Here is a 27072-nt window from a genome sequence, read left to right on the forward strand (position 1 = left end):
TTTAGTAAAATGGCCTTATCATTTATTTCCAAGTGTAGCTTTGTAACGATATAAACCGGGTTGAAAATCAGCAATGTCGGTAGTATATGTAAATAAACAACGTTTACCCATTCTCCGTGTTCCCTGGACCGAGAAATTCACGTTTAACAGCAAAACATTTGAGGCCTTCATGGCTTTCGTGCAAACGGCCGTTCCTTTCAGTTTTTTCCCATCCGTTTGGCATGAAACTGTGTTCGTGTAGTCTTCCAGTTTGAAATGTTGCCCACAAACACGTTTTTCAGATTTTCATGTTGCGGTGTTCTCTCCATATTTACAATTCCTTGTAGCCTTTAGCCACCTTGTAAGTATTTCCTACTACAACGTGCTGGATCCTTCACTGGGAACCAAAACTAACTTGTTCCCGCCAAAAGTTTACTCTGAATTATTGAGACTGGGAACCAGTCGACACCATTATGACAAAGTTTGCTAAGAATTCCCTACTAAAGCAAAGTGGTATTTGACTCTGGGTGCATTATGGGTGTTGGAAGTTGGAAGCAAAAGGGAAGACACCAGCCTTTTTTCTCCGTTTTCTTTATTCAGGTAGCACAAATTTCAAAAAAGAAAAGAAAAAAAGCCTTTCTACTGCATAGGCAGCCAAGTTTTATTGAAAGCCCATTTTGCCAGTGGTGAAACCACACAAATTAAAGACAGAAATAAAAATAATTTATATTAAAAAAAAAAGTTATTTGTAAAGCTCAAACTTTTTTTTTAATTGTAAGCAGGTTACATGGCAATGGTGAAATAAACTTGACAGGTTTAACCCTTTTCGTCACCCTGTTTACTTTAGCACAAAGTATATTTTGACAAAAAATAAAACAACCTATATGTTTAAATATTTACATCATTGATAAATTAGCATTTAAGAGTTCTCTATCAATTATCAGTGCATATAAAGCAAAAAAAAAAGTTTTTTTTTTTTGTGGGGGGCCTTAATGAGTTAATTTAACCAATACATCTAATGTGGTAAAATACAAAACATAGTAAAAAATAAACTCTCAAGTCAGTAGTTTAATTTTTGACATTGTTCCATAAACATGAACCAAACTTACTGAAATGTTTTTGGATTTCACAGTCGTTCAAGGCCACCTATGAGATCAGTGAACAATGTAAATGTCCTGATATTTTAAATAAAACTGTTTAAGCTAAATAAACAGAATCAAAATAAAAATATATTTTCATTTCATGTTCATGAATCAGAAGCACTCAACTTCAGGTTTTAGGACAGTATTACATGAAGTAAGACTGAAAGACAAACTTTGGCAAAATGTCTAGCCAACAAAAAAAAAAAGTATAAATATGACAGCAGATCAGAAATGATTAGAAAAACAGTGAGATAGTCAAACAAAACAAGGCCAAAACCCTCCCAGATATTTACAGTACATAGCAGTGTAAAAATAGGTGCACAATTAGCATTTTATATGTATCAAAGCACAGAAAGGAACGGTCATGTCTTCAGCAAGCTTAGAAAAGGTCAATAAAACGCCACATTCAGTCAGACCTGCTGATTTGAGATGATAATGTACGTGAGTGCACGATAATGTTCGTTCGTGAGATTTAAACGTATAAATGTCAGACAACCTCCAAGAAAGCCAACTGCACTGACAACCTTCAAAACTCAAGGTCATTCCTGAGATAAAAATTGCTCCTATCCAGCGTTATGGCTTCCGTTTATCATTCGCCCCTTTTCCAGGTCCATGTCTTAACGTCCTCTTTGCGGCCTTGAAGCGGAGATCCATCCATGCGGCCTTGAGCGGTTCTACTGTCTCTTCAAAGATGAAGCTTTCTTCTTCCTGGCAGCGAGCATCTCATAGAAAGGGTCCCTGCTTATGGCAGCCCTGGAGAGAATGAGAAAGGAACATTTCGGTTAAAAAAATAGCCTGAGCTATCTAGGAAATTTACACCATACAAACTATTTTTGCTATTATATCACATGCACAAAATGAGGAGAATTAAGTGCTATTTTAGTATTATTTTTAAACTATTATAGTATTTATTCATATTTTGAATTAGCTTTTTTATTTTCAGTTTAAATTTTCAGTTTTCAAGTTGTTTGAAATACTTCTTTTTAGCTTTTCATTTTTATTTCATTTTTTAGTGTTTCTATTTAGGTGTATTTTTATATTTAGCTGTATTTTTAGTTCAGTTTTAGTAATGTTAGTACTTCAACAAACTTGTTTTATTTCAATTAATTAAAAAAAATGTATTCAGGTTTTTCATCTAATATTTATATCTTATTTTATTTCAGCTTTACTTCAAATAACGAAAACGATTTTAAGTTTAGGTTTAGACAGTGTATCTTTTGTATTTGATGTTCATTATTGATGCATTAAAAATCAATCAATAGATTCAGCTGAAGTATCTGACATAAATGGACAGCAATGTGTTTAATAGCGAAAAAGAAAACAATATGCACTCATAAAGATAAAAACATGCCACTAAAGATCAGTTTTAGTGTTCAGGAATGTTAACGTTTCTGGAACTTTATTTCAAGCCATTGAATTTAAGTTGCAACTGGGTTTAGGACCAATCTGTGTCAAAATGATAACCCTGTGCATATTAAAAATTCTATCAGAGCAAGATGAGAGGAGGACTTACTTGATGCTTTTGATCCACTCTTCTTTCTCCTCTGTTGTTGGCGCTGAGATGCGGTAGAACGTGTGGTTTCCTTCCACAACCCGTCCATCTGCTTCAGTCTTGCATGCTTTGATGACTTGATCCTTGTTGTCTGGGATGAAGAGTTCAAAGCAGTTCTGTGTGTAGAGAGCTACTTTAGAAGAGGCTTTTATACTTTACTGGAGCAAACCGAGGTTACGAGAACAGTGGCGCCAGTGTATGAGAGTGATTTTAGCAACCCGTAACCTTTGTGTTAATCACAACCACTCACATTTTCAAAATCATCTAGATAGAGCTCCAGGGGTCAACAAGGGGATGCAAGGAGGAAAAGGAACAACCGTGCCAACATTAAACAAATAAATAAAATAAAATATTTATAAAAAAAAAAAAAAATATATATATGTGTATATATATATGTATATATATATATAAATATATATATATATATATACATATACAAATATTTTATTTTATTAATTTGATGTTGGCATGGTTAAAAAAAAAATAATAATAAAAAATAATAATAATAATAATAATATATATATATATATATATATATATTAATTTTATTTAAAAAAAAAAAATACAAAGTGATGCTATTATATAGTAAATACTGTATATAATTAATGTTAATAAAAATAGTAACAACAACAATTTAAAAGGAGAGAACAAACTGAATAAAATAATAAATTAATTGATAAATAAATAACAGAAATACCAATAAAACTTAAAAGGGTTATTATATTAATCAAAATATAAAAAATAAAAGCACAGCATGCTAATTAAACCACTGTTTCAAAAAATATAATAAATAAATACAGTTAATAGTAAAACTTAAAAAGCAAGAATAAAAATCAAACAAAGTAAAAAAAATAAAAAAAATAATACAAATCAACTTCTCAACCACCATGACTAATACAAAGTAACTGAAACGTGATGAAATATAGATGGAAAAGCACGAGAAAGCTTACTGGCTTCTTGGAGTCATCCACTTCCCTAATACTGAGATTTTCCAGAGGAATGATCCCTCTTGGCTCTTTATCCTGAAAACAGAGGCAGAAGAGGAAACACATGTGACCACAGTAGAGCACGACGGATGAGTTATAATACCACTGGATCATCCAATCACTGAACTTCACCGAAGCAGGTTTACGTACAGTGGTGTATTCAAAATAATACAGACAGTTGTCAGTCAAGATGAACCATCTCCTTTTCCACGTCTTCACCCGTCCACCTGTGGATCAGACAGTATGTTAAGAACGCCGTCGCTTAGGTCTGTATGAGTAAAGAATAATTGTGGTGAGCAGCAGAGACACATGGCAAGGTGAGGACTGAGGCTCAGCAGACAGACACATGTGGGAACTCACATGAGCAGATGGACAGCTGAAACGGCTCATCAAAAATACACAGTTAGCCCAAAACCACTGATCAGGCACAAGCTTAAGGTGTTAGTGACCAAATTAGTAAGAGAATGCGTTATCAAATGAGCCTTACATAAAATAAATCTCACAATGTTAGGAATGGATGCAAGTCTCTCTTTTCTGAGGCACAGGGTCAGACTATGAGATCTAACTTTACGAACAATAGCAGTCATTAAAGGGTTAGTTCACCCAAAAATGAAAATTCTATCAGTAATTACTCACCCTCATGTTGTTCCAACCGCGTAAGACCTTCGTTCATCTTCGGAACACAAATTAAGATATTTTTGATGAAATCTGAGCCAAGTCTGAATCCTCCATAGGCTGCTATGTGACCGAAACTTGCTGGCCCAGAAAAGTCATTAAAGAGATCGTTAATATAGTCCAAGTGACTCCAGTGGCTCAATCTTAAGTATATCAAGCGACGGGAATACTTTTTGTGCGCAAAAACAAACAAAAATAACGACTTTATTCCACTATTCATTTCCTTCTCTCTGGACCTCTAGTTGATTCGCGTAGTGTTTTTGCGCAGCGCGTCTGTGTACACGTCACCACGTAGGCTCACTATTGGCCGACGCCGGTCATGTGTGTGATGCGTGATGACGTGTACACAGACGCGCAGCGCAAAAACACTACGAGGCCCAGAGAGAAGGAAATGAAAAGTGGAATAAAGTCGTTATTTTTGTTTGTTTTTGCGCACAAAAAGTATTCTCGTCGCTTGATATACTTAAGATTGAGCCACTGGAGTCACTTGGACTATATTAACGACCTCTTTAATAACTTTTCTGGGCCAGCGAGTTTCGGTCACATAGCAGCCTATGGAGGATTCAGACTTGGCTCATTTTTCATCAAAAATATCTTAATTTGTGTTCCGAAGATGAACGAAGGTCTTACGCGGTTGGAACAACATGAGGGTGAGTAATTACTGATAGAATTTTCATTTTTGGGTGAACTAACCCTTTAATATATATCATAAATGCTGTAAATAACTAAATTAATTGAGTGAACTATTCCTTCAGAATGGTTTGCATTAAATTCTATAAACTGGTAATAAAACTGGTAATAAACAGAATAATAATAAAAATTAAAAGTATGGATAAAACAAAAAATATAAATATAAAAATGTACAGCATGTTAATCAAACCTCTAAAATAATAATAATAATATTAAATCAAACTTAAAAAATAATCCTATTATTATTATTATTATTGAACTTAAAAGTGATAAAAATAAAAAACAAAAATATAAAGAAGTACAGCATGTTAATAAAACAACTATATAATAATAATAATACAACTTAAAAAAAATACTACTACTATTATTATTGCTAATTAAGTGATTATTTTCTCTGTGATAAAGTGATAAAAAAATTACTGCATGTTAATCAAACATTAATCAAAGTATGTTAACTAAATAATAATAATAATACTCAATAAAATAAAAACGAACTAAAAACTGACTAATGAACTACTCAACCATCATGACTTTCTATTTTTATTCTCACTTCCATCATTTACATGTAATTATAAACTGCACACCTGTAATCATCTCCTATAGTTCCTGGGCTTTCCCTGTTGTAGACAAACAGTCACACATCTATTTCTTGTATGTGTATGCAGCATGTAGCATGTAAAGACTGCAGAGCAGTACTTCAACTGACCACATGTGCGCAGTAGAGACCAATAAACATCTTTACAGACAAGTTGATCTCCAAGAAGATGGAGAAAGCTGGCTGAGAGTCTCACAAACATCACGAGCACGGCACAACAGCGCAACGACACCACACCGCTTTAAACTCAAATGAGGCAAATTTCATTTTGATGAAATGAAATATCTGTTAAATAAAATGTAAAAAATGACAAACAAAAGGAGTAAATGAAAGCGCAAAGCACCTGGAAGCATAGCTTAATGAGCTAGCTAAGAAAACCAGTACATACCTCCTGAAGAAACACAACAAACGTGGAAAGAAAGAAAACAATAAAATTAACCATGAAAATCTGAAAAATATCGTAACAAAAGGCTGTAATAAAATACTTGTGTGTGTCAGCCTGGTGTGAAATCCAGGCTGAGCTGAAATATGAGTAGCATGCAGATAAATAAGGATGTTGTATCAGCTATTTTAAATTAGCTTTGGAATATAAAGCATTTGGCCCCATGCTTCTTGGCTATTACGCTACACAATGGAAGACTTTCAATTCACAGCTCTGATTAAATCAAATAAATCTACTTTTTAAGTTCATGAGACACTGGGGCATGAGAAAAATACACTGCCTGGACAACAAAAAAGATTAAATTTTGATTTAAATGGAAAAATGCTTAAGAGTCAATGATTGGATCATCATTGCAGTGATTATTATGTTTCTAGCATGTTATATGTTTGGCAACAGTTCCTCTATTCCTAATTGATGGAGTGTGTAGATTTTCATCTCTTGAACAACCATGTAGGAAGACACATCATGGCCATATTCCAGGATGACAATGTCAAGATTCATCAGGCTCAATGGTTGGGAGTGAGCATGAAGGATCATTTTCACACATGAATTGGCACCTCTGAGTCCACACCATTCATTGAAAGTCTTTGGGATGTGCTGGAGGAGACTTTGTGCTTTGTGAAGAGTGCTTGACTCTAATTGTCAATATAAGAACTTGACCAAAACATTTTTTTTTTATCAATAGGTGGATCAATTTTTGGTCAAGATCTAGTAACATAAGAATCACTGCAATAATGCTACAATCATAGACTCTTAAGCATTTGCCTATTTAAATCCATACAGCCACTTTTTTTTTTGGCTGGACAGTGTATATAGGGCCTGTTAAGGGCCATGTATCGTTCAGACTTACTTCTGTATCTTCTGAACAGACAAACGCTCACTCACCCAGTTTTAGCAGCCAGCCCTCGCGGTCTGGGTTAAAGAACGTGTGCGTGAGGTCGTTGCCGTCGTCTTCAGGTATCTTGAAGGGCTCGTTCTTAATGCTCTCGTACAGGTTCTGCAGGAGTGTTTAATTTGAGTTCTAGTACTTCAAACACTTCAGCACTACAAGCATAAATTTTAACAAAAATACATTGAAAAAATAAATGGCTTAAATCTGTCAATGATCAGTCAAACAAGCAGTTAAAATAAAAATGTAAAACATATATACATATATACATTTTTTTTTTTTTTAAGAAATCTCTTATGCTCATCAAGCCTGTATTTGATCAAAAATACAGAAAAACAGTAATATTGTTAAATATTATTGCAATTCAGAATCATGGTTGTCTATTTTAATATACTTTGAAATATTATTTATTTCTGTGATGCAAAGCTGAAATTTTCATCAGCCATTAATCAGAATGATTTCTGAAGGATCATGTGACACTGAAGACTGGAGTAATGGCTGATGAAAATTAAGCTTTGCACCAGAGAAATAAATTATATTTTGAAGTATATTAAAAAAAGAAATCCATTATTTTAAAATAGTAATGATATTTCACAATATTTCTGTTTTTTCTTTATTTTTGTTTATATAAATGCAGCCTTGGTGAGCACAAGAGACTTAAAAAAACTTTTTAAAAACTTTTTTTTTAACATAAAAAATAGTAATGTTTTTAAACTTTGACCAGTACTGTGTGTGTATATATATAAAATAAGTTCACAATAAAATAATAATAATAATAATAATAATAATTATTATTATTATTATTATTATTATAATGAAAACCTAAAAGTGAAAAATAATAATATAATATTAAAATATATAAAACACAACAACAACAACAACAACAACAACAAAACCTGGGTGTGGGACACTGACCCTGAGCAGGTCTTCTGGCAGATCTCCTCCATCATTGATGCCTCTGTTCATGCAAAAGAATCGATCTGCAGAAGGCTTGTCCTTCACGTTAGGGTTGTGCAGACTCGTGTTCAACATGATGATTGCGAATGAAAGCACATAACATGTATCTGAAAAGGAAATTGAGAAACCTCAGCATTCAAATTTTTTAAATGAGCTTTTTTTCTACCAACACTCAGGACAAAAATTCTCAGCTGTTGATTAGTGACAAACACCAGGCTTGTGTGAGATATATTTCATCTGAATCATAATCAGAGTTTACATGGAGGAACTGGCCCAAATGTAGTGAATTAATTGATGTCCAAATGCAGGAGCTATGCTAATGTTCTTGTACAGACATGCTGAGAAACAGCTAGTGCCAAATAGTGCTCGACCAAATGTTGCTTGCATTTCTAATCCTCTCACAGGCCCTAAAAAGTGAGTGGGTGTGGGTGTAGGGAAATTACAGAGGCACTCTGGGGTAAAAAGCAGTTTTGGTTAAACGACGTACAGCTATTATCACTTAGGGTGAACTCACTTTTGTTGCCAGCTATTTTGACAATAATGGCTGTATGTTGAGTTATTTTCAGAGGACAGTAAATATATACTGCTATACAAGCAGCTCAATGACTACTCTAAAATATATCCAAGTTTCATTTCTATAGTATTGTCCCTTGAGAAAATGTTTGCTGAAATGTGAGGGGTGTACTCACTTTTGTGAGATACTGTATATAAACAAAACATCATATTTATTTTTTGCTTTGGTGTTGAAAATTATGAAATCTCAGTTATTTCTGATATTGTTAAAACCCTATTGCAAAGCAATCAGATTACACACACACACACACACAAACCTGTGGATTGAAAGACACCAGGATTGCATTGACAGTAACGCTGGGCAAAAGCCTCCATCATTCGATCAATTTTCTGAGCTTCACCCGGTAACCGGAAACTCCATAAGAACTGTCTGCATGGAGCATGGGAAGAAATTAACTCAATTAATGAGATCACAATGACATGAGGATATCAAACGAATTTATGCTGCATAATCTACAGATCTATATTTTGTCACCTGAGTGCCTGAACCAGGTTGAGGTCTGTAAATTCATGAAGCTCCACAAAGGCATGAAGAACCTGAATATTGAATTCATCCCTGGAAAAAAACATTAAAATTAATTCAATCAACAGGAGATTCATTCTTAGATGAACAGCAATGACGTTACAGTGACATCTGGAGAAAAGACTCAATCAGATTTGTATTTCCTTCAGAAAATATACCAATGCAGACAAGGCAGAAAACGAATATTGTTAATAAGTTTCATGAGACGTATGAGCTAAATTAAGAAGAAGAAAAGGCAGATAAAAAGCAGATGAGCCACTGAAAATCATGTCTACTGTTAGAAAACATGCGGTGTTCACAGTGTGAACGGAATTACGGCTATGATCCTCTTCTCAGACATCTCCAATGGGCATTAAATCCCACAGGGGGATTACGGCTGGGATTACCGTCCGTGTGTAACTAGCCCTTTCTTCAATGAGGAAATGGGGCATGTCGATAATATCAACGAGCTGTGAATGCATTAACCCACTTTGGCGGTCTGTCCATTAAGCTCTATACTCTTACACTCCTTCATCCTGCTCTGCACTGCCGTGACCACACTTCAGAGATGATCCCGGGATTCACCATTGATTTTCCTCAGGTGACAGAGAAAATAATGCGTTTGCATTTATGCGAGTGTGCATTTGGAGAAATGGTGTTATTGACTGATTAAAGGGATGGTTATCCCTTTATGTAAATAAGAGATTCATTAAGCAATCAATACAGCTTTTTTATTATAACAGATGTTTTTGCGAGAGTGCAGAATTCAGTGATTATAAAGGGAGGCTCATCTCTTGTTTTCTGTTTAATACCCATTCACAATCTGAATACAAGTTTAGGTACAAGGTACAGACTAGATTACAAATGTATCATTATTATTCATGAAATGAGGATTGAGTAAATAAATGTCAGAATGTTCATTTTTGGGTGAACTACCCCTCAAATTTGAGTGCAATCGCGCATATCTATAATTACACTGAGAGAGGAAAATAATCCTTCCCATGCAGACACGCACAAACTATATACCTTTCCTTCCTGCTCTGAAAGGTCCGTGATGGCCTGGCACTGACATTGAATTTCAGTCCATCAATAAAAGCGTAAGCTGACCCTTACTGCAAAACAGCACTTTCACATGGGCACAGGCCATCTTGATGCAGTAGATAATGGCCTTTGACAGACTACTGCGGTCAGTGAGGACCAGCTCACGATCGGTGATGTCATCCTCCCTTGAGCTCCGATTAGAGACATAGCAAACTCAGAACCTTAACAAAGGCAAAATCTGTTTAACTTTCACTAACCTAGTTACGCTCAATGGTAAATTATGTTTGAAAGAACGTGACAGTCTATTAAGGCCATGTAGGTTGCATGTAGTCTTGCATAGGCAGAACTTTGACTAAACATCTGGTACACAATTGTCCTGGTCAAGAAACACTCACTTAGACAGGAAGAGGCCGTCTGACCAATATGTAAAGCAAACAATCAATTTGTTTGAAAAAGATGGGAAAAAAAGCAATAAATGTGTGTACGCTTTTAAATCTGAATTTTTTGATTGCTGACAACTGCAAAAACAATTTGGGATCAGTGGGATTGGTTTAATGTTTTTGAAAGTCTCCTATGCTCACAAAGGCTTCATTTATTTGATCAAAAATAGAATAAAAACAGTAATCCAATTTTTTTAATTTAAATTACTGTTCATTATTTTAATATATTACACATTTAATTTATTCCTGTGATGGCAAAGCTGAATTTTCAGCATCATTACTCCAGTCTTCAGTGTCACGTGATCCTTCAGAAATCTGATATGCTGATTTGGTGCTCAATAAACATTTCAGAAATGATTCCAACATTATCAATGTTGGAAACTGTGATTCATTTTTTCAGGATTATTTGACAAATAGAAAGTTCAAAAGAATTGAAATCTTTTGTAACATTATAAATGTCTCACTTTTGATCGATGCATTAAAAGTGACAGACATCTAATGCATCCTTGGTGAATAAAAGTATTCATTCCGTTAAAAAACAAAAAAATATATATATTTATATCTTCCAGACCCCAGAAATCCTGGATATCTAGACTTCAGGAGTTATGGACCAGCAACATTTTTCAGTGCAGAACTTGTTCTTACCTTTCACCCAGATAATCTCCGATGGCTGTCTTGTTGAGGCCCTCACCCTTGTAGAGGAATTGAGCAATATCTTCACAAGTGTTCTTCAGCAATTCATTCTCTATGAGGAACTGAATACCCTGAGAAAAATACAACATTCAGCATTAAGACCATCCTACATGCATGCATTATAATTGCAGTTTCCTGTTGGTAAAGTACATTAAAAATCTCTTTCCTTTACTCTTTTCCTGCACTCTGAACTTTAGTCTATGAGTTTGGATTCTGCTGGATCTATGGAAATGAATTGGAAATGGTGTGGTTGCATAATGCTTGGTGACAAAACTTGTGCGATTATGATAATTTGCGCCTCCACACAAGATCAAAGGTTTAAAAATGCAAAATGGAAGTGCCTTTTATGTAATGGAGATCATCTTCTTTGTCAAAGCATATCAGGTAATAATGGCTATGATTTAGAAAACTTCAAAATATTTCAATAGAGGCTTCATGCATTTCACCCCAATGCTTGTTTACCTTTTTGGGATCCATGTTAAATTTCTTGCGGCCCATAGCAATCTGTTTACTCCGCTGCATGTTTATTCTGTAAACACAGAAAGACGAGGGCTTTATTAGCGCTGGGTAGGTTCTTTAGACAGCTGTAAACTAAAGCTAAATCTCTGGGAATGTACAACACCTACAACTCACACGCCATGTCAGGGCTTCATAATGACATCATTACTATCCACTCAGCCAAATGCACTCTTGGATGGTGGTGTGACGTACAATTAGAAGCCACAGCCTGTAAAAGGGGCCACACACTACTGTACCTTCCATTGTGACCATGTGACATGACTTAAGGGGGAAGAGGAACAAAGAACGACAGAAGAATTTCATAAAAGGAGGGGAAAGCTTTCTGAAAATGGCTTTCTTCCATCACAATGGCTCTCATGTGAATCAAAGTGGGCATTCCTGTGAAGTGTTCGGTGGGATCCCAGTGGGACCATGGGTCATGTATAATGAATGGGCCTGAAAGGCTGATTCAGTTTGATGTATATTCTGAGAGCAATTCTGTTTGGTCTGGGAATATGGGTCAATGCAGTCAGAGTACAAGGGGTCATTCACAGAATGCAGTTTTGCATTAAGACAAGGGCAGTGGAATGGAAAAACGCAAGTTCTCAAGACACGTTTTTTAATGTTACCACGAAATCAAAATTGACAAATCTTTTTTTTTTTTTTATGGAATATTGCTGTATTTGTTTTAAATGACTTATCCGTGCCCATTATTATTATTATTTTTATTCATGTGCCCTCTTAATCTTTAATCAAAATAAGCCCTCTTGCAACGTCATCTCTTCTCTTCTCTGAGGACGTTACTAGCGTGAGGACGGGACAAACTGTCACTCACATAAGATCATAGCAATAGCGAATAACAATGATCCAATCAATTCCCGATGGACACAATCAAGTGGCACCCTACATTTTCTCTTATTCAAGAAGCCGTTTTACACTGATGTACGCCACAATAGGGAAGAAAAGACTATCGCAACTTCCATATCCTGCCGACTTTAAAAGTTCAAGTCTTTTAACTTAACATGTTGTGCGAAAGACGCAAATGCAACAGTCAAACACAAGTGCATGTTTATATAGAAAAACAAAGGTGCAACTCGGTCCTCTCAGACTGCATTAAAACATTAAGACACATACTGTATGAAATGCTTTTCCTTTATGAAGGAAACTCACTGAACATACTATATGACTATAATGCACAGTTCAGACATTCTTGCAAAGTCCTGAACACATCTCAGTCAATTTGCACAAATTACCCCCCCTTTTACCAAAAGAGCCGTACATAATTCACCAGCCTCCCCTCCCGCAGGGGGCACTGTTATTAAATATTCAAAAAGGGGATGGGAGTAAATGGAGAATGTGTGTTTGTGAGTGTCTGTGTGTGTAAATATGGCAGAATCAGATAGCAAACACCAGTTGAAGGCGGATATTTCCTTTAGCATAAACACAAACCAGCTTTAGCAAGCCATTTTTCTTAGATAGTGTAACATATTTCCAAATGAAACAGGATCTGATCTTGGCAAAATGGATCATTATCCATCAAACCAAAAGAAAGTAAAAGAAAAGAAAATACATAAAAAACCCATTTTGATTTAATGTTGACTAAAATAAAAAAGAATCACCCATCTTACCTTTCTTGAGTGGAGCCAAGACTTTCGATCTCATCTGTCACCTTTGCTATCTCATCTTTGAGCCGCTATACAAAAAAAAAAAAAAAAAGAGAAGGAAAACATGGTTTAGTTAAAGGAGAACTGAAGGTGGGGCTGCCCTCTGACGGTCCTCTAAAAGTCAGCCTGCCACAGGAAGTGATGGAGAGCCTTGAATCTAATAAAATGAACACACAGAGGATCATAAATATCTAATATGATTATCAAGAGTATGAAACATTCAATCATGGCTCAGTATGACACCTGCATTAGATATCAAGATGAAGTAGCGTTTGTTAGGGGGAAGGGAAGGGGGAGAGAGATAAAAGATGACAAAGAGATCAAGAGGGTATATGAGCAAGAGAACATTGGTGTGTGTGTGTGTGTGTGTGTGTGTGTGTGTGTGTGTGTGTGTGTGTGTGTGTGTGTGTGTGTGTGTGTGTGTGCTATCTATCTATCTATCTATCTATCTATCTATCTATCTATCTATCTATCTATCTATCTATCTATCTATCTATCTATCTATCATCTTCCCACCAGTGTTTTAATTTATTTTGTTAATATTTAAATGCATTTACCTATTTAAGCAAAAGTCTACAGTCTAAACTAAAAACATTTCGGTGTTCAGATACTGGTGACTAATGGGAGCAGTGTTTTGAATGCAGGTGAGCCGATGTATTATAGTCAATGCACTTTTTTGTCTTTATAAAGTGAATTATACTGTACTAGTATCCACATGCAAGACTGTAAGTGTGTGTGCTGTAAGCATGTATAGTCAGTGTGTGTGTCATAACAACAGCAATCCATCTTCCTGAAGAAGCTCAGGCACAGATCAATAAGACTCATATTACCAATCCACCAAGGGTATGTGCGCACACACACTTGCCCTTTCGATGCATTCTGCATTAACACTTCATCCCTCTCGAGCTATAGCACCTGGTAAGGTCAAGTAAGTACGCTTTTAAAATCTGACCTTCCTTCGCTATACATTTTCAGAGTGTGTGCATGACCCGAAACAACACTATATGACTGAGGTGCAGCCTTAAATGCCTGACCCAGGCAAGTGCTCTTGGTGCTCCATAAAGCGATGTGTTAAAGGGTTAGATCACGCAAAAAATGAAAATACTGTGAGCTTTCCGTCCCTCCATTGACAGCTACACAACTACCACTTTGATGCTTCAAAAAGTTCATAAAGACATCTTAAAACTAATCCATATGAATTATGCGGTTTACTCCAAATTTTCTGAAGAGACACGATCACTTTATATGATCTTTATATGATGAACAGATTGAATTTCGGCTTTTATTTCATGTAAGCATTCATCATCTCACACATCCGTTGTGGTAAACGGAAGCTCAAGCATGTTTGCTTGACGTGCGAGAACCAATGAGGTTCATTCTCGTGTTACACATCACGTTTGAGCTTCATCAAGAACCAATGAGGTTTGTTCTCGCGCGTCAAGCAAGTACGGTTGAGCTTCTGTCTATGTTCACTGATCAGTGTTTATATGTGGAAAAATTCAGTCTGTTCATCATTTAAAACAATCGTGTCTCTTCAGAAAATATGGACTAAACTGCTCATATGGATTAGTTTTACAACCTCTTTATGAACTTTTTGAAGAGTCAAAGTGGTAGTTGCATAGAATGTCAATGGAGGGACAGAAATCTCTGAGATTTCATTAAAAATATCTTCATTTGTGCTCCGAACATGAACGAAAGTCTTATCGGTTTGGAACGACATGAGAGTGACTATCCCTTTAAAAGAAGTTACTGAGTTATAGAGAATACAATACAAGATGAATGAAAAATTTGGATGTTATTAATGCTATTAATCTGGTCCACCACAAATCTGTGAAAGGTAATGTAAATAGTCTAAAAATGTCTCCAAAAAGAGATGGAAAGTCACAACAAATAGTCCAGTGAAACTGACAAAAGTTTCTCTGAACTCCAACTCAGAGCAGGGAAGATGTCAGTGGGCACAAAGATGGATTAAAGTGGTCATGATAATGATGTTCTATCTGAATGTTGCTAGGCAACAGCTGCCATTTAAAGGTAACATGTAAACAAATGCCACAAGTTGTGTCAGCCCACACTTTTCCATTCGTTTTATCCTTATGCAGTGCATTTAATGTCTTCCTCTGTCTCTTGGCAACAGCCAGAATTTTCCAGCTGGACCGAGAGTGAACCAGGATTGTCCGGCATGACTCTATGGAGACAGAGAGGTTGAGCGTGGCATTTCAGTCACTTTAATCGAGCACTTCATCTCCATTAGACAAATATTACATGAGTAATTTACTTATTGTCCAACTGGTATCAGGGAGGACGCCTGGCACCATTTGGTTAATCACTACATTTTATTTAGTATATTACATTTATACCTACCATTATCATTTCCAATTTTTAATAGACACAAAGTTATACAAATCTCCTACCGCTTGCGGTTACATTTATAAAATATTTTGGCCAATACCTTCATGCTTCTAGTAAGAGTGTAGTATTTTTAGCTCCGTTTAACACATTAAATTTTTTCTAGAAAATGTGAAAATAAATAAATAATAATAATCAGCAGATTCTGCAGGGCCTATAAAGTTCAACAATTAAGTCAAAATATATTAGGAAAAATAATATGAATAATAACAACAACAAACAACTGTATCAGGAAAAGTATTAATAAAAAATATAAATGGTTTAAAAAGTAAAACATAAGATCACTATGGCATTAATTGAGTCAAATTGTGTTAGGAAAAAATATATAAAATCTGTATAAAAAAACATAAGATCACTATGGATTTAACCGAGTCAAACCGTATAAATGAGTAAACAAAATGAATAAAAAAAAAAACATGATCACTAAAAACGTGTTGGCATCAGACATTTGACGGTAGCCATTGACTTCCATAGTAGGGAAAAAAAAATACTATGGCAGTCAATGGCTCCCGTCAATTGTTTGGTTACCAACATTCTTCAAAATATCTTCTTTTGTGTTCAACAGAAGAAAGGAACTCATACAGGTTTGGATCGACTTCATTTTTGGGTGAACTATTGCTTTAACGGAGCCAAACTGTGTAAGGAAAAAATATATATAAAATGTGTTTAAAAAACAACAACATCACTATCTTGTTGAGTCAAATTGTATTAGGAAAAATGTATAAAATGTGTTTAAAACTGAAATCAAAAGGTCACTATGGCTTTAAAAGTGCACTGTAATATTGATAGCTAGCGAACTTGGCACTGGAGACTAAATTGCTGTATTCCACTGCTTTGTTTTCCACTAACTGGCAAACCGGGGTGTCGAAATACTATTGTGGCAGTGGGCGGAGTCACAGAGACAAAAACAAAAACCGACATTTCACATTTCAAAGTAGAATAACTGGCTGTAATGTTTTTCAGAGAAACAAGTATTTGAACTTAGCATGTTTCCTACAACTCTGCAAACATACAGTATTATGGTATTTTTATGCTTTTAATGGGAGCCAAACTGTATTAGGAAAAATTATATAAAATTTGTTGTTGTTGTTGTTGTTGTTGTTGTTTTAACACCTCAAATAAATGAAAATGACATGAACAGAATAGAACAAACCACTACTACTTCTAACCACTGCTTTTAACCTCATCTCCCAACAGCCAATACTCCAGACTCAAGAGCTGCAAATGTCAGACTACCTTAAAATCCCGAGACGTGCTCTCACACACACAGCATCGATCAGCTCCGGCTATCCCTAATTGGACTGACATAAACGACAGTATCATCAATAACCGTACAAGGCCTTCGGTGCAGAACACAAAAGACAGAGCCAGATTGGATCTGCTGAATGTCTGAACACATCGGATTCAGTGAGCGCGAACAAAAACCATTTAGTTCAGACAGCCTAACATCGATTTTCAAACTAACTGGTTATTGTAGTGAAAATCAGAAGCACTCTGGGAAATAACAGATGTTTACTTATACATGAAAGCTAAAGTTCTGTCTAGTCTCTTTCACTTGAGAGGACTAATAATACTGCAGAGCTGACCTGATTCAGATCAGACCATAACTTAGTATGTGAGAGAAAGGGTGTATACTAATTACTGAACAAAAAAAATCAAGGACATTTGGAGTAATACTCTAAGGACAGTGCTCAACAGCATATTCGGTATCTATTCGAATGCTTTGGTATCAAAAAAAAACCATGAAATTTCATTTTGGTATTGACTACTGAAATCTTGGCATGGTGACCCATCGTGAATGCTGTACTGCCCGAAGGAAGACTTGTGTGTTCCAGGTCAGAGGGAGGGTCTGCTGGCGGGCAGCATCACATGGCTCCTTCATTAAGAGTGTAAGAGGGTCTAGAGGTGGTCTGCTATATTGAGCTGATTCAATCAGTTCTCTATGATCATGACCCATCACAACCTCCATTCATGTGAAGGTCTTATAACGCTCCAGTTAACTCATCTTCTACTGTCTGTCTCTCCACACAGGACAAATCCTCTGCTACATGTTCATCTTGACACTCCCAGGAATCTTACTCAGCCAGACACATTTTTCAACAATGAAGTAAAAAATTAATAAAGCTGAGCTTTTACTGACTCTGTTATGGCACCTCAAATGCTCAACAGAGAGTGAAACTTATTCTTTTTTATATATAAATACACACACATGCATGTATATATTTAAGATTTTTTTTATTTATATATAAAATATTTATATTTATATATAATATAAATATATATACAGTATATAAATGCAAATTTTCTTAAATATATACATGCATGTGTGTATTTATATATACAAAATAATTATACACAGTACACACACATGTATATTATATAAACACAAACTTTTATTTTGGATGTGATTAATCGTTGCACAGCCCTACTTTAAAGTATAATAATAATAAAAAAGGTTTTGAACAGTACTTTCCACAAATATTTTGAAAAACTACTGATCAATAGTTTGAGGTCATTAAGATTTCTTTTAAATTAATACTTTAATTTAGCAAAGATGCATTACATTGATCAAAAGTGAGAATAAAGACATTTATATAATGTTACAAAATATTTCTGTTTCAAATAAATGCTGTTTTTTGAACTTTCTATTCATCAAATAATCAGGAAAAAATATATAAATGAAATGAATATAAAAGAAATGTTTCTTGAGCACCAAATCAGTATATCAGAATGATTTCTGAAGGATCATGTGACACTGAAGACTGGAGTAATGATGCTGAAAATTCAGCTTTGCATCACAGTACATAAATTACATTTTTAAATATATTACAATAGAGAACATTTATTTTAAATTGTAATAATATTTCAAAATATAAGTGTTTTACTGTATTTTTGCCATCATATTTGGCAATAAAACAAAGTAACAAATTTCTAAGTTAAAAAACAAACAAAATAGAACAAAAAATATATAAAATCCTAATTTTAGAAAATAAATACACGTCTAATTTGAGTAGAGTAAAGATATGACTATTCTAAAAGAGAGAGATTGTTCCTCTTCTGATGGCAGTCGTGCTGTTCAAGGGCAATCAGGAAATAGCAGGAGACTGGAATGGAACTGGCACTTACTGACAAAGATGAATGCCAAAGATATGCCAACAAACTTCATTTGAAGGTTTACATGATTGATTAAGTCATTTAAGAGACGAAGGGGACAGTGTTTGGCAGGAGGGGCATCAATGGTTGACATTCCAATTGCGTAATAGAATCAGCATAATTGAATTCGCTGGACTTGGCTTGCACCATCTGCTCCAAAGCATAACCGCCCCTTCACGAGCCAGCTGTTACAGTCTATATCCCAGGGTGGGACATCCCATCAATCCTGTACACTAAAACTGTGCAGCCAGGGTCATGGAAGTCCCTCCCCTGATCCAATTCCTATTCTCTACAGATCCACCTCATTCCAGCTGCCTTGCCCAGGGCCAAGAGAGAGGGGCATAAGGTTGATTTGGTAGTATTAATTAGTATAATTAATGAGACATCAGGCAGTTCAAAGAGCAAACTCGCTCAAAACTACAGTGGATTCAAATTACTTTTGAGGCAGAAAAAGCAGCCGCTTCAGAGAAATGATCTGAAGATATTACCTGTATGTCCTCTAGCAGCTCCTGTTTACGTCTCCTAATGTTCTCCAGCTCCTGCTTCTCCTCTGGCGTCAGGTCGTCCGGTACTTTGTTAGGAAACAAACAAAAGCAAACAATGAGCATTCAGATGTACAAAAGTGAACAAACACTAATATGCAAATGGTCAAGCTGCGGTTTCTTGACTCAAACATTTTTGTACATTTCTAAAAAGGTTACATGGGCTAACAAAATATTTTCAGAGAAACAGAACTGATGTAAAAAGAAGGGATGTGCAACAAAGGAAAAAAGAGCTTGTGGAGATTGTGAGCAGGAGAAAAGTAGTAAATTGTTTAAGGTAAAGCACACTGCCTTTGAGACACAAACCAACTCGGCAATCAATAGCTAGAAAAACACAGCAGCGTTGTTTATATGGGCCTCTGATCGAAAACATCAGGAAGTTCTCAGAACAAAATAAAAAGTTGTTCATTTCATTAAATGCTTTTCCCTTAAAGAGATACTTCACCGATTAGCATTAAGCTTTGTATGAGTAGATACAGAGTTATCCCCCTGAGACTAAAGATTTCTGTATTGTGCGTCTGGAAAAAAAACCTCTAATGACGCAAAAAAAAAAAATCGCCATTTTGCGTCATCGGAGGCTTTTTGGCCAGAGACTACAGCCAGTAGTAGGAGCTCGTTTCGCATGTTTCCAACCCGCCCATAGGGGGTGGGATCTCACAATAAAACAGTATTTTCAGTTTCGAGTCGACTAGTAGCCTAGTTGTATCATTTCTTCCGATACTGCCCTCTGTAACCGGTAGGCGTGGCTTGGGAGTGGCCTCGTAGGGCAGCGAAACAAGTGATTCTGGGAGTTGTTGTTTTTCATCCACATGAGCCAAAAATACATTTTCTGGCTTTTCTCAGTCTAGAACAGGGCTGAACGATACATCGAATTTTCATCGTCATCGCGATCGCGATGTGAACTCGCACGATGAACACATTGCAACAGACAGCCTGACACGATGAATAATGCCTGGTTCAGATTACAAGATTTTGACTCCTAAAATCTTGTCGTGTCGTGGACAAGAAACATGTCAGACTACACGTTGTTTTCCGACCAGTCATCGCGTGCAGTCACACGCACACATTCACTCGCAAACATTCACTCGAACACGCGCACACACTCACTGTCCCTCGCTCACTCACTCACTCACTCACTCACTCACTCTCACACACACACACACACACACACTCGCTCACTCGCAAACGAATAAACGTTTGACCTAACATGCAAAGAACCTATTAAAACAGACATGGGAACAGGATAGCTAACATTCATATTTGAATATTTATCGCAAGTCATATCGTCATCGCAATATTAAACAATGTTATACTGAAGTCTAATTCAGATCAAAAGAAACATGTCAGTAAAAACTTGCAATATATTACAGTTTTCAAAAACTATGTACTAAACATTGGGTTTTTTTTTTTAAATGCAATACTTTCATAACATGACCCAGATATTGATATAATATACTGCCAGGTCTCTGCTGATTCCCAACCTTGGCAAACCAGCCAAAGACCATCAGAAAAAATCCATTCTGTTTAGCAGTTCTGATGCGCTCTAGAGAGGTCTGATGTTGGAATTTGCAGAAGACAAATAATTCATATGAACCTTGCATCCATAAATCTAAAGATTTCTCTGAAGCAATTGAGTTTAAGTGCTTTGTTCAAGAGCACTAAAGTCAGTCAGTTCAATACCGGGCTGTGGGCCAACATCCCCCTGATTCTGCTTGGTTTGGCTGATGTCAGTCAGAGAAAGACTCTGCTTTATCTTTGTGCATTATATTAAGATATCAATACAGCAATACATGAACTTAGGGTTTAGGTTAAATTGAAGTTTTAATTACTTCTCAAAAGTGACTTTTTTTTAAATAGCTGGGGGAAAAAACCTGAGGGTAATTATATTTAAAAAAATGCTAGTAGTTTTTAATTAAAAAAACAAACAAAAATACAATTGTAAAAATACGTAATGAGTTACATTACTTTTGCGTTACGTTACTATTTTTTGAGAAATACTGAATATGTTTTTGTGCAAGTGAGATGAGTAAATTCATGTTCACATTTGGTTTAGAACTAAAACAAAAGATAGAAAAAGTAGCAGGAAAATAAAGCAACTCAGATTTTTTGTTGGAAATTTAAAAGTAGTGCTTTACTTTACTAGTTGGAAAAAGTAATCCAATTACATAACTCACGTTACCTGTAATGCGTTATCCCCAACACTGATTATTATTATCATTATTATTATTATTATAGCTACATAATTTTTATAATATAAAGTGAATCAGTCCCTGCATGACAAATTTCTGTTATCAGTAACGAGTGAAATATGATTGGCAGTGGAGATGAATGGCCTCATGTCATTTTTAGACAGAGGTCATTTGTCAAGATACAGCCTCTAGTCTAAAAACAACATGGGCATTTGAGGCCACCATAAAAACAACTTAAATACAACAAAATGTTAAGACAAAGGCATTTAAAGTCAACCCTTACCTCACCTAGCCATATGATCAGCTGACCTCCCAATAAAAATAAAGACACTCAGTCATATGATATGACGACCCTCACCTTTCATGTGACCTCATTAAATCCCTTCCTGGTGGCCCGTATGGCAGCCTGACCCCGCAGAGGATCTACAGAGACCCTACTAGCGGCCCGTGGAGATCTGGAGGACTAATTGATTCCTTGTTCCATTTACACCGTCACATAAAAGTGAGGTTGTCATGGTTGTCTCACGCTGCCATAGCAACAGTTCCCAAACCACAAGGTCTTGACATTACAGCACCATTAGCTGATGAGAATATCACCATTGTGATAAAGACACCTCCTCCTCCAAACCTACAGCCTTCCCACCAATCGCCCTCACTGATCACATGGATAGCCATGTTTCTGAACGACTTTTTGTTGCCATAGTAATGCACTGCATGCATTTCCTTGCTGAACTCCAGCTGGGATGTTTGACAGGCAGTCTGTGAGCAGAAATCCCATCCAGAAAGAAGCCAATCCCCACTCATTTTGTAGAAATTGGTATTGCAACCTCCAGAAGAAAATCCATTAGTCTCGCCTCAGGTGAGGCTGGAGTTTACACACAATACATGTGTTCCTGGAGTCGATATCACATAGATGGAAAAGTTCACTCAGGAAGAGAGGAGAGGTACAGTAGGAGTGTGTGGGCAGCTGTATTAGTGGACATTTATTTCGGAGGAACTGCATAAGCTAAATTTGCATTACAAGCATTTTCCCCAGAATAAATGAGCATCACTTGTTTGGATATGGATTTACATCTATGGAAAAAGTAGCCCAGAGGACAAGGATAACTTACAGTCTTAAAGAGACAGGACAGCCAAAAAAAAAAAAAAAAAAATCTCACCTTTATGTTATTACAAACCAATATGACTTCTGTCACGATGGCACGATGGTACGGGAATAATAACTACACTTAAATGAGAGTGAGACTACGTCTCATGCTCACCAAGATTTCATTTATTTGATCAAATACAGCCATTCCTCCAGTCTTCAGCGTCACATGATCCTTCAGAAATCATTCTAATATGCTGATTTGCCAAATCTTCAGAAATCATTCTAATATGCTGATTTGCTAGCCTGACTACGTCAGACTTCGTACTTCCGCTCAATTTCAGTTCGCTTCTGTACTCAGTCTGAGATAGCGACCTTTCTCCCCGTTTTCCTCTGGCCTCAAAACAGCAGGCCAATCAATGAACAGAGGGTGGGCTGAGAGCCGTGACGTAGACGCTGATTGTACCGTGGATGCGTATATTTACTTCACATAATCTGCAAAAGTCGTTCACAGCCATGTTCACTACGGTATTTTGCTCGATGGTTTTGTTTTCGCGTCATACATGTGTTTACAGTGGAAGTTAGATGCGGTTGAGTCTGCGCATAACACACGTCATAACCAAACGTTATGTGATTGGCTTACAGGTAACCAAAGATTTTAAACTTCAGACATACCACCACAGGCCCAAAATCAACTCCCATCTGAATAGGAAAAGGTTAACTGTGACTTTCTAGCTGGAACTGCACATGCTGAATCATATGAATCAAGAAAGAATGTCTTGAATGACCTGGTATTTAGGGCATCCAAACTGAGCAGACAACACAAGACAGTGAAGTTTAATCACCAACCAAAGCTAAAATATAATTTCTAAATCATAGCTGCTTAAATTGTGTAGCTCGGGGGACACTTATGAAAATGAGGGGTGAACAAGGTCCATTCAATAAAATGACCAAGTTAAATGAATGACAATTAATTTTCATATGGCTTTGTAATGTACGGTAACCAATGACAACGGCTGTTTTAGACCTCCTTTATATTTTCAATCATCTTACTATTTAAAGGCTAGTCAGTCTTTTCCAGAACAAAGTGTTAATATTATTTACACACAAATTAATTTCTAACTTCTCAACACAAACCATTGCAGCTAAATAGAATGAGCTTTGACAGTCTGTTACTTTCAACCAATGGCTGATTTTGATGCTTTGCTTCACAATTATTTAAAAGAAATACAACAATGATTTATGAATTCTGAATAATTCAGATAACTCTACCAATTACTGTATATGTAAACTAAACACGTTTACGCCCTGTCTGCACTGAAGCAATGTGACATGCTGCGTGACAAAGCTGGAGCGGTTCAATTATAATAAACAAATCTGTTGTTTATACTGCATTATAATCGACAGTTGCTTGCAGCTTAGACAGCATTATTAACCGGATCTTTCTGGTTTGTCGCAACAGTACTCTCAAATAAAATGTGGTTAGCGGGCTACCGATAAACAGATCATTTCACAGCAAGTCGAAGTTTGAGTATCTTCATGCATACACATGATCCTACAAATTGTACCCACCATAATTGTGCCCATTATGCATCTGCACACGTTCAGGCAGTTATTAGCTTAATGCTTCCTCATGTGCTTCCCATTGAAAAGACAAAGCGCTCATGTTAAAGCTGCATTAGCACTTCATTTCACATTAGCACATTTCTAATGAATCACTTGCAGCCAAAATCCTAGTTTAAAGTCAGCATGAAACAAAAGTTGCTATTGTCTTTTCTTCCATTGTGCCGTATATCCGAGTGAAAAATCTTCTCGAACAAGAAAAACGGTCATCAGAGATGTCACAGATTACATTGCATTAGATTACAGGGGCACATAAATGAAAAAGAAATGTCGTCACTTTTGATTTTTATGATATCATGTGTGCTGAGAGAAAAGTGAGATGGAGCTAATTAAAGATTTAGCGGCATGATTTCCCCCCTAAACAAGTTTAAAAAAAATCTAAAGATTTCATTGGCCATGTCAATCACAGTGCACAATATTTTTAAATAACCAACAGACTTTAGTTGCACTTACAGCCATGACCATGCTTTGCTACTTGCTAGTCAGTTGCTAGTGGTATTTGGGTGTAGAACATTCTCATGCTATCAGATTGTATAAAAAAATCTGTAGTTTAAGATGAGTCATCAATATTTTTAGTCCATTTACCCAGAATAGAAAGACTGTCACAAAAATCACAATTGACCCTTCGCAGGGAGTTTGATTGACAGGCGATCTGACCAATCATAATCCGCCATTTTTGTCTGACAAAGCAGTCAGGAGAGTTAGTAGATTAACGTTGGAGGAGGATTTGAAATTGAAAAACGGTGTGTACTGATGTCTTTCTGCGGTTTCTGGGAGCGCTTGTCGGACATAGCAACAGTAACTAAGGGGGCGGGTCTTTGCGAACGGTCAATTGTCAAAATGATTAACGAACGTCAAACGGAGCAAAAGCATTCAATGAATGTAAATTAAGAGTGTGAATAAAAGCAGGTCGTAGCCAGGAAACATAACACCAGTTGCCAGTAGCTGGTTGGACACAAACATGTTTATTTATAAATTCAATATTGCAGCTTCTTGCCTGGCTTGAGTTATCCAAATTCATAAGCTGAAGCTGGATATCAATGGTTCTATGTTGGGCCATGGCAACATGGCAGTCGCACGGTTTTTATCCAAGCTGGAGTGCCCTCAACCATGTGCAAGTTCCCATTAATTTCCAAGTCAAATGTTGGTCCGAACTCTCAGGCAAGTCCCACAATAGCAGAGACACATGTCTGCCTTTGACATCGATATGAGCATATAAATCTTTAGGGAGAAGGCACTTTAAATTGATGTTAAAGTGTCTGCCAGCCACGTGGCTGGAAGGTGGAGTTTTCTGGGACGTGGGGTGTCTCTTGAGGGCAACATTACTGTACAGGATTAATGCATAATGGTTTCTTTTCCATTAAGATCATTTAAATCTTGGTTGGAGCCTTATGATTGTGTATAGCAACGTATAAAGGGGTTACATTAGCCGCTTTCCGACCGGAGGAACTTTTTCACAGTTCCTAGAACTATTGGCTAAACAAGTACCCGTATGTTCCTGCGGTGCGAACATGCCGACTAGGAACGACTTTAGTTCTAGGAACTCCATTTGGAGGAACTAATTTAGCTCCTACTTCAGAGTAGGGTCTAAACCAGCACTATAGGAACTACCCGTGACGTTAGTGTATGCTGATGACCGAACGCACGCAAAACACCAGCACCTGCTATTTTTAAAACAGCTATATGTAAACACACAGATTATAGCCTATATATTTACTCCAGAAACTAGACACAAACATGGAAAACAGTGATAGATGGGCCTCTAAACCTTTATGCTGAAGAGAAAATCCAACGCAACTTTGAGGGGACCAAGCCAAACATGATTATGTATTTCTGCTCAGCTAGCAAGAGTGGACATCAACCACACGGCATAGGCTAATAACATTTTTTTCATATACTGTGTACTTTCTATAACAATTCTATCTAATAACATGTTAAACAGTACTGTTAGACAGATCGCTAACTAATGAACACAGAGAATGCGAGCATTGTTTGCTCTGGCGTTCTCAGCACCGTCAAAATAAAGGTCCGTCGCTCCGTCAAAATAAAAGTCGCCGTGCTTGCGTCACTCCCTTACCCCTCCTACCAGTTCCTATGGCCACTTGGCCAGTGCGAACGCAAACAGCAAAACCGAGTTTGGGGGAGAGTAGTTCATAGAACTGTTTAGAAGTGGACAGTTCCTATAACTAAGTTCCTGTAACTACTTGGTCGGAAAGCGGCTATTATGAGGTCTAGGGCTGTAACGATTCCTTGATTAAATTCGAGGGCCCAATTTTAAAGGGATACTTCACCTCTGGAAAGATGAATGTGTATTTAAAATAGGTCATTTATGTAGAAGAAATGTGAAAATATTTTTGAATTTGGAGCTTTCTAGACTAAGAAAAGCCAGAAAATGTATTTTTGGCTTATGTGGATGAAAGACAACAACTCCCAGAATGCACTTGCTTCGCTGCCCTAGGAGGCCACTCCCAAGCCACGCCTACTGGTAAGAGAGGGCAGTTGAAAACAACAAAGCTAAGCTATTAGCGAGTCTCTGTGATGAGTTTGCCCTGGATTTCGAGATCGCCCAAAATGTCCGGGATTCGGCTTTTGCGTTCAACAGTCACCATTCATCATGTTTACTCTGGCGAGCAGGACGAGGCTGAGGGGCGCGGGAGAACGGCGCGAGGCCGGTGGCGTCATTACTGAGACGCACTGGTCTCGCATCTCTCACGGAGGAGCGGGAATTTTCTTAGCAATGTTAAAACGCACATC

General features: G+C 36.6%; 1 protein-coding gene across 5 annotated transcripts in view; it reads right to left on the minus strand.

The window, feature by feature from the left end:
* Window positions 1–559: 559 nt before the first annotated feature.
* Window positions 560–27072, minus strand: part of cyth1b (cytohesin 1b) — a 71848-nt gene continuing 45335 nt past the window's right edge. For 3 of the 5 annotated variants that reach the window (XM_081392881.1, XM_081392879.1, XM_081392880.1), the window contains exons 2-13: window positions 19366–19448; window positions 13283–13347; window positions 11619–11685; window positions 11109–11227; window positions 8956–9036; window positions 8738–8850; window positions 7866–8014; window positions 6947–7058; window positions 3810–3886; window positions 3624–3695; window positions 2635–2789; window positions 560–1874 (exon numbers count right to left, since the gene is read on the minus strand). In XM_081392881.1, the coding sequence (XP_081249007.1) occupies window positions 1796–1874; window positions 2635–2789; window positions 3624–3695; window positions 3810–3886; window positions 6947–7058; window positions 7866–8014; window positions 8738–8850; window positions 8956–9036; window positions 11109–11227; window positions 11619–11685; window positions 13283–13347; window positions 19366–19448 (1172 nt within the window). In that variant the 3' untranslated portion in view covers window positions 560–1795. Of the gene's footprint in view, window positions 1875–2634; window positions 2790–3623; window positions 3696–3809; window positions 3889–6945; window positions 7059–7865; window positions 8015–8737; window positions 8851–8955; window positions 9037–11108; window positions 11228–11618; window positions 11686–13282; window positions 13348–19365; window positions 19449–27072 lie in introns of all 5 variants that reach the window. The other 2 variants (XM_081392882.1, XM_081392883.1) reach the window with 1 other exon arrangement.

The sequence above is a fragment of the Scardinius erythrophthalmus genome (assembly GCF_964197995.2).
Source record: "Scardinius erythrophthalmus genome assembly, chromosome: 18".
In the NCBI taxonomy this organism is placed as follows: Eukaryota; Metazoa; Chordata; class Actinopteri; order Cypriniformes; family Leuciscidae; genus Scardinius; species Scardinius erythrophthalmus.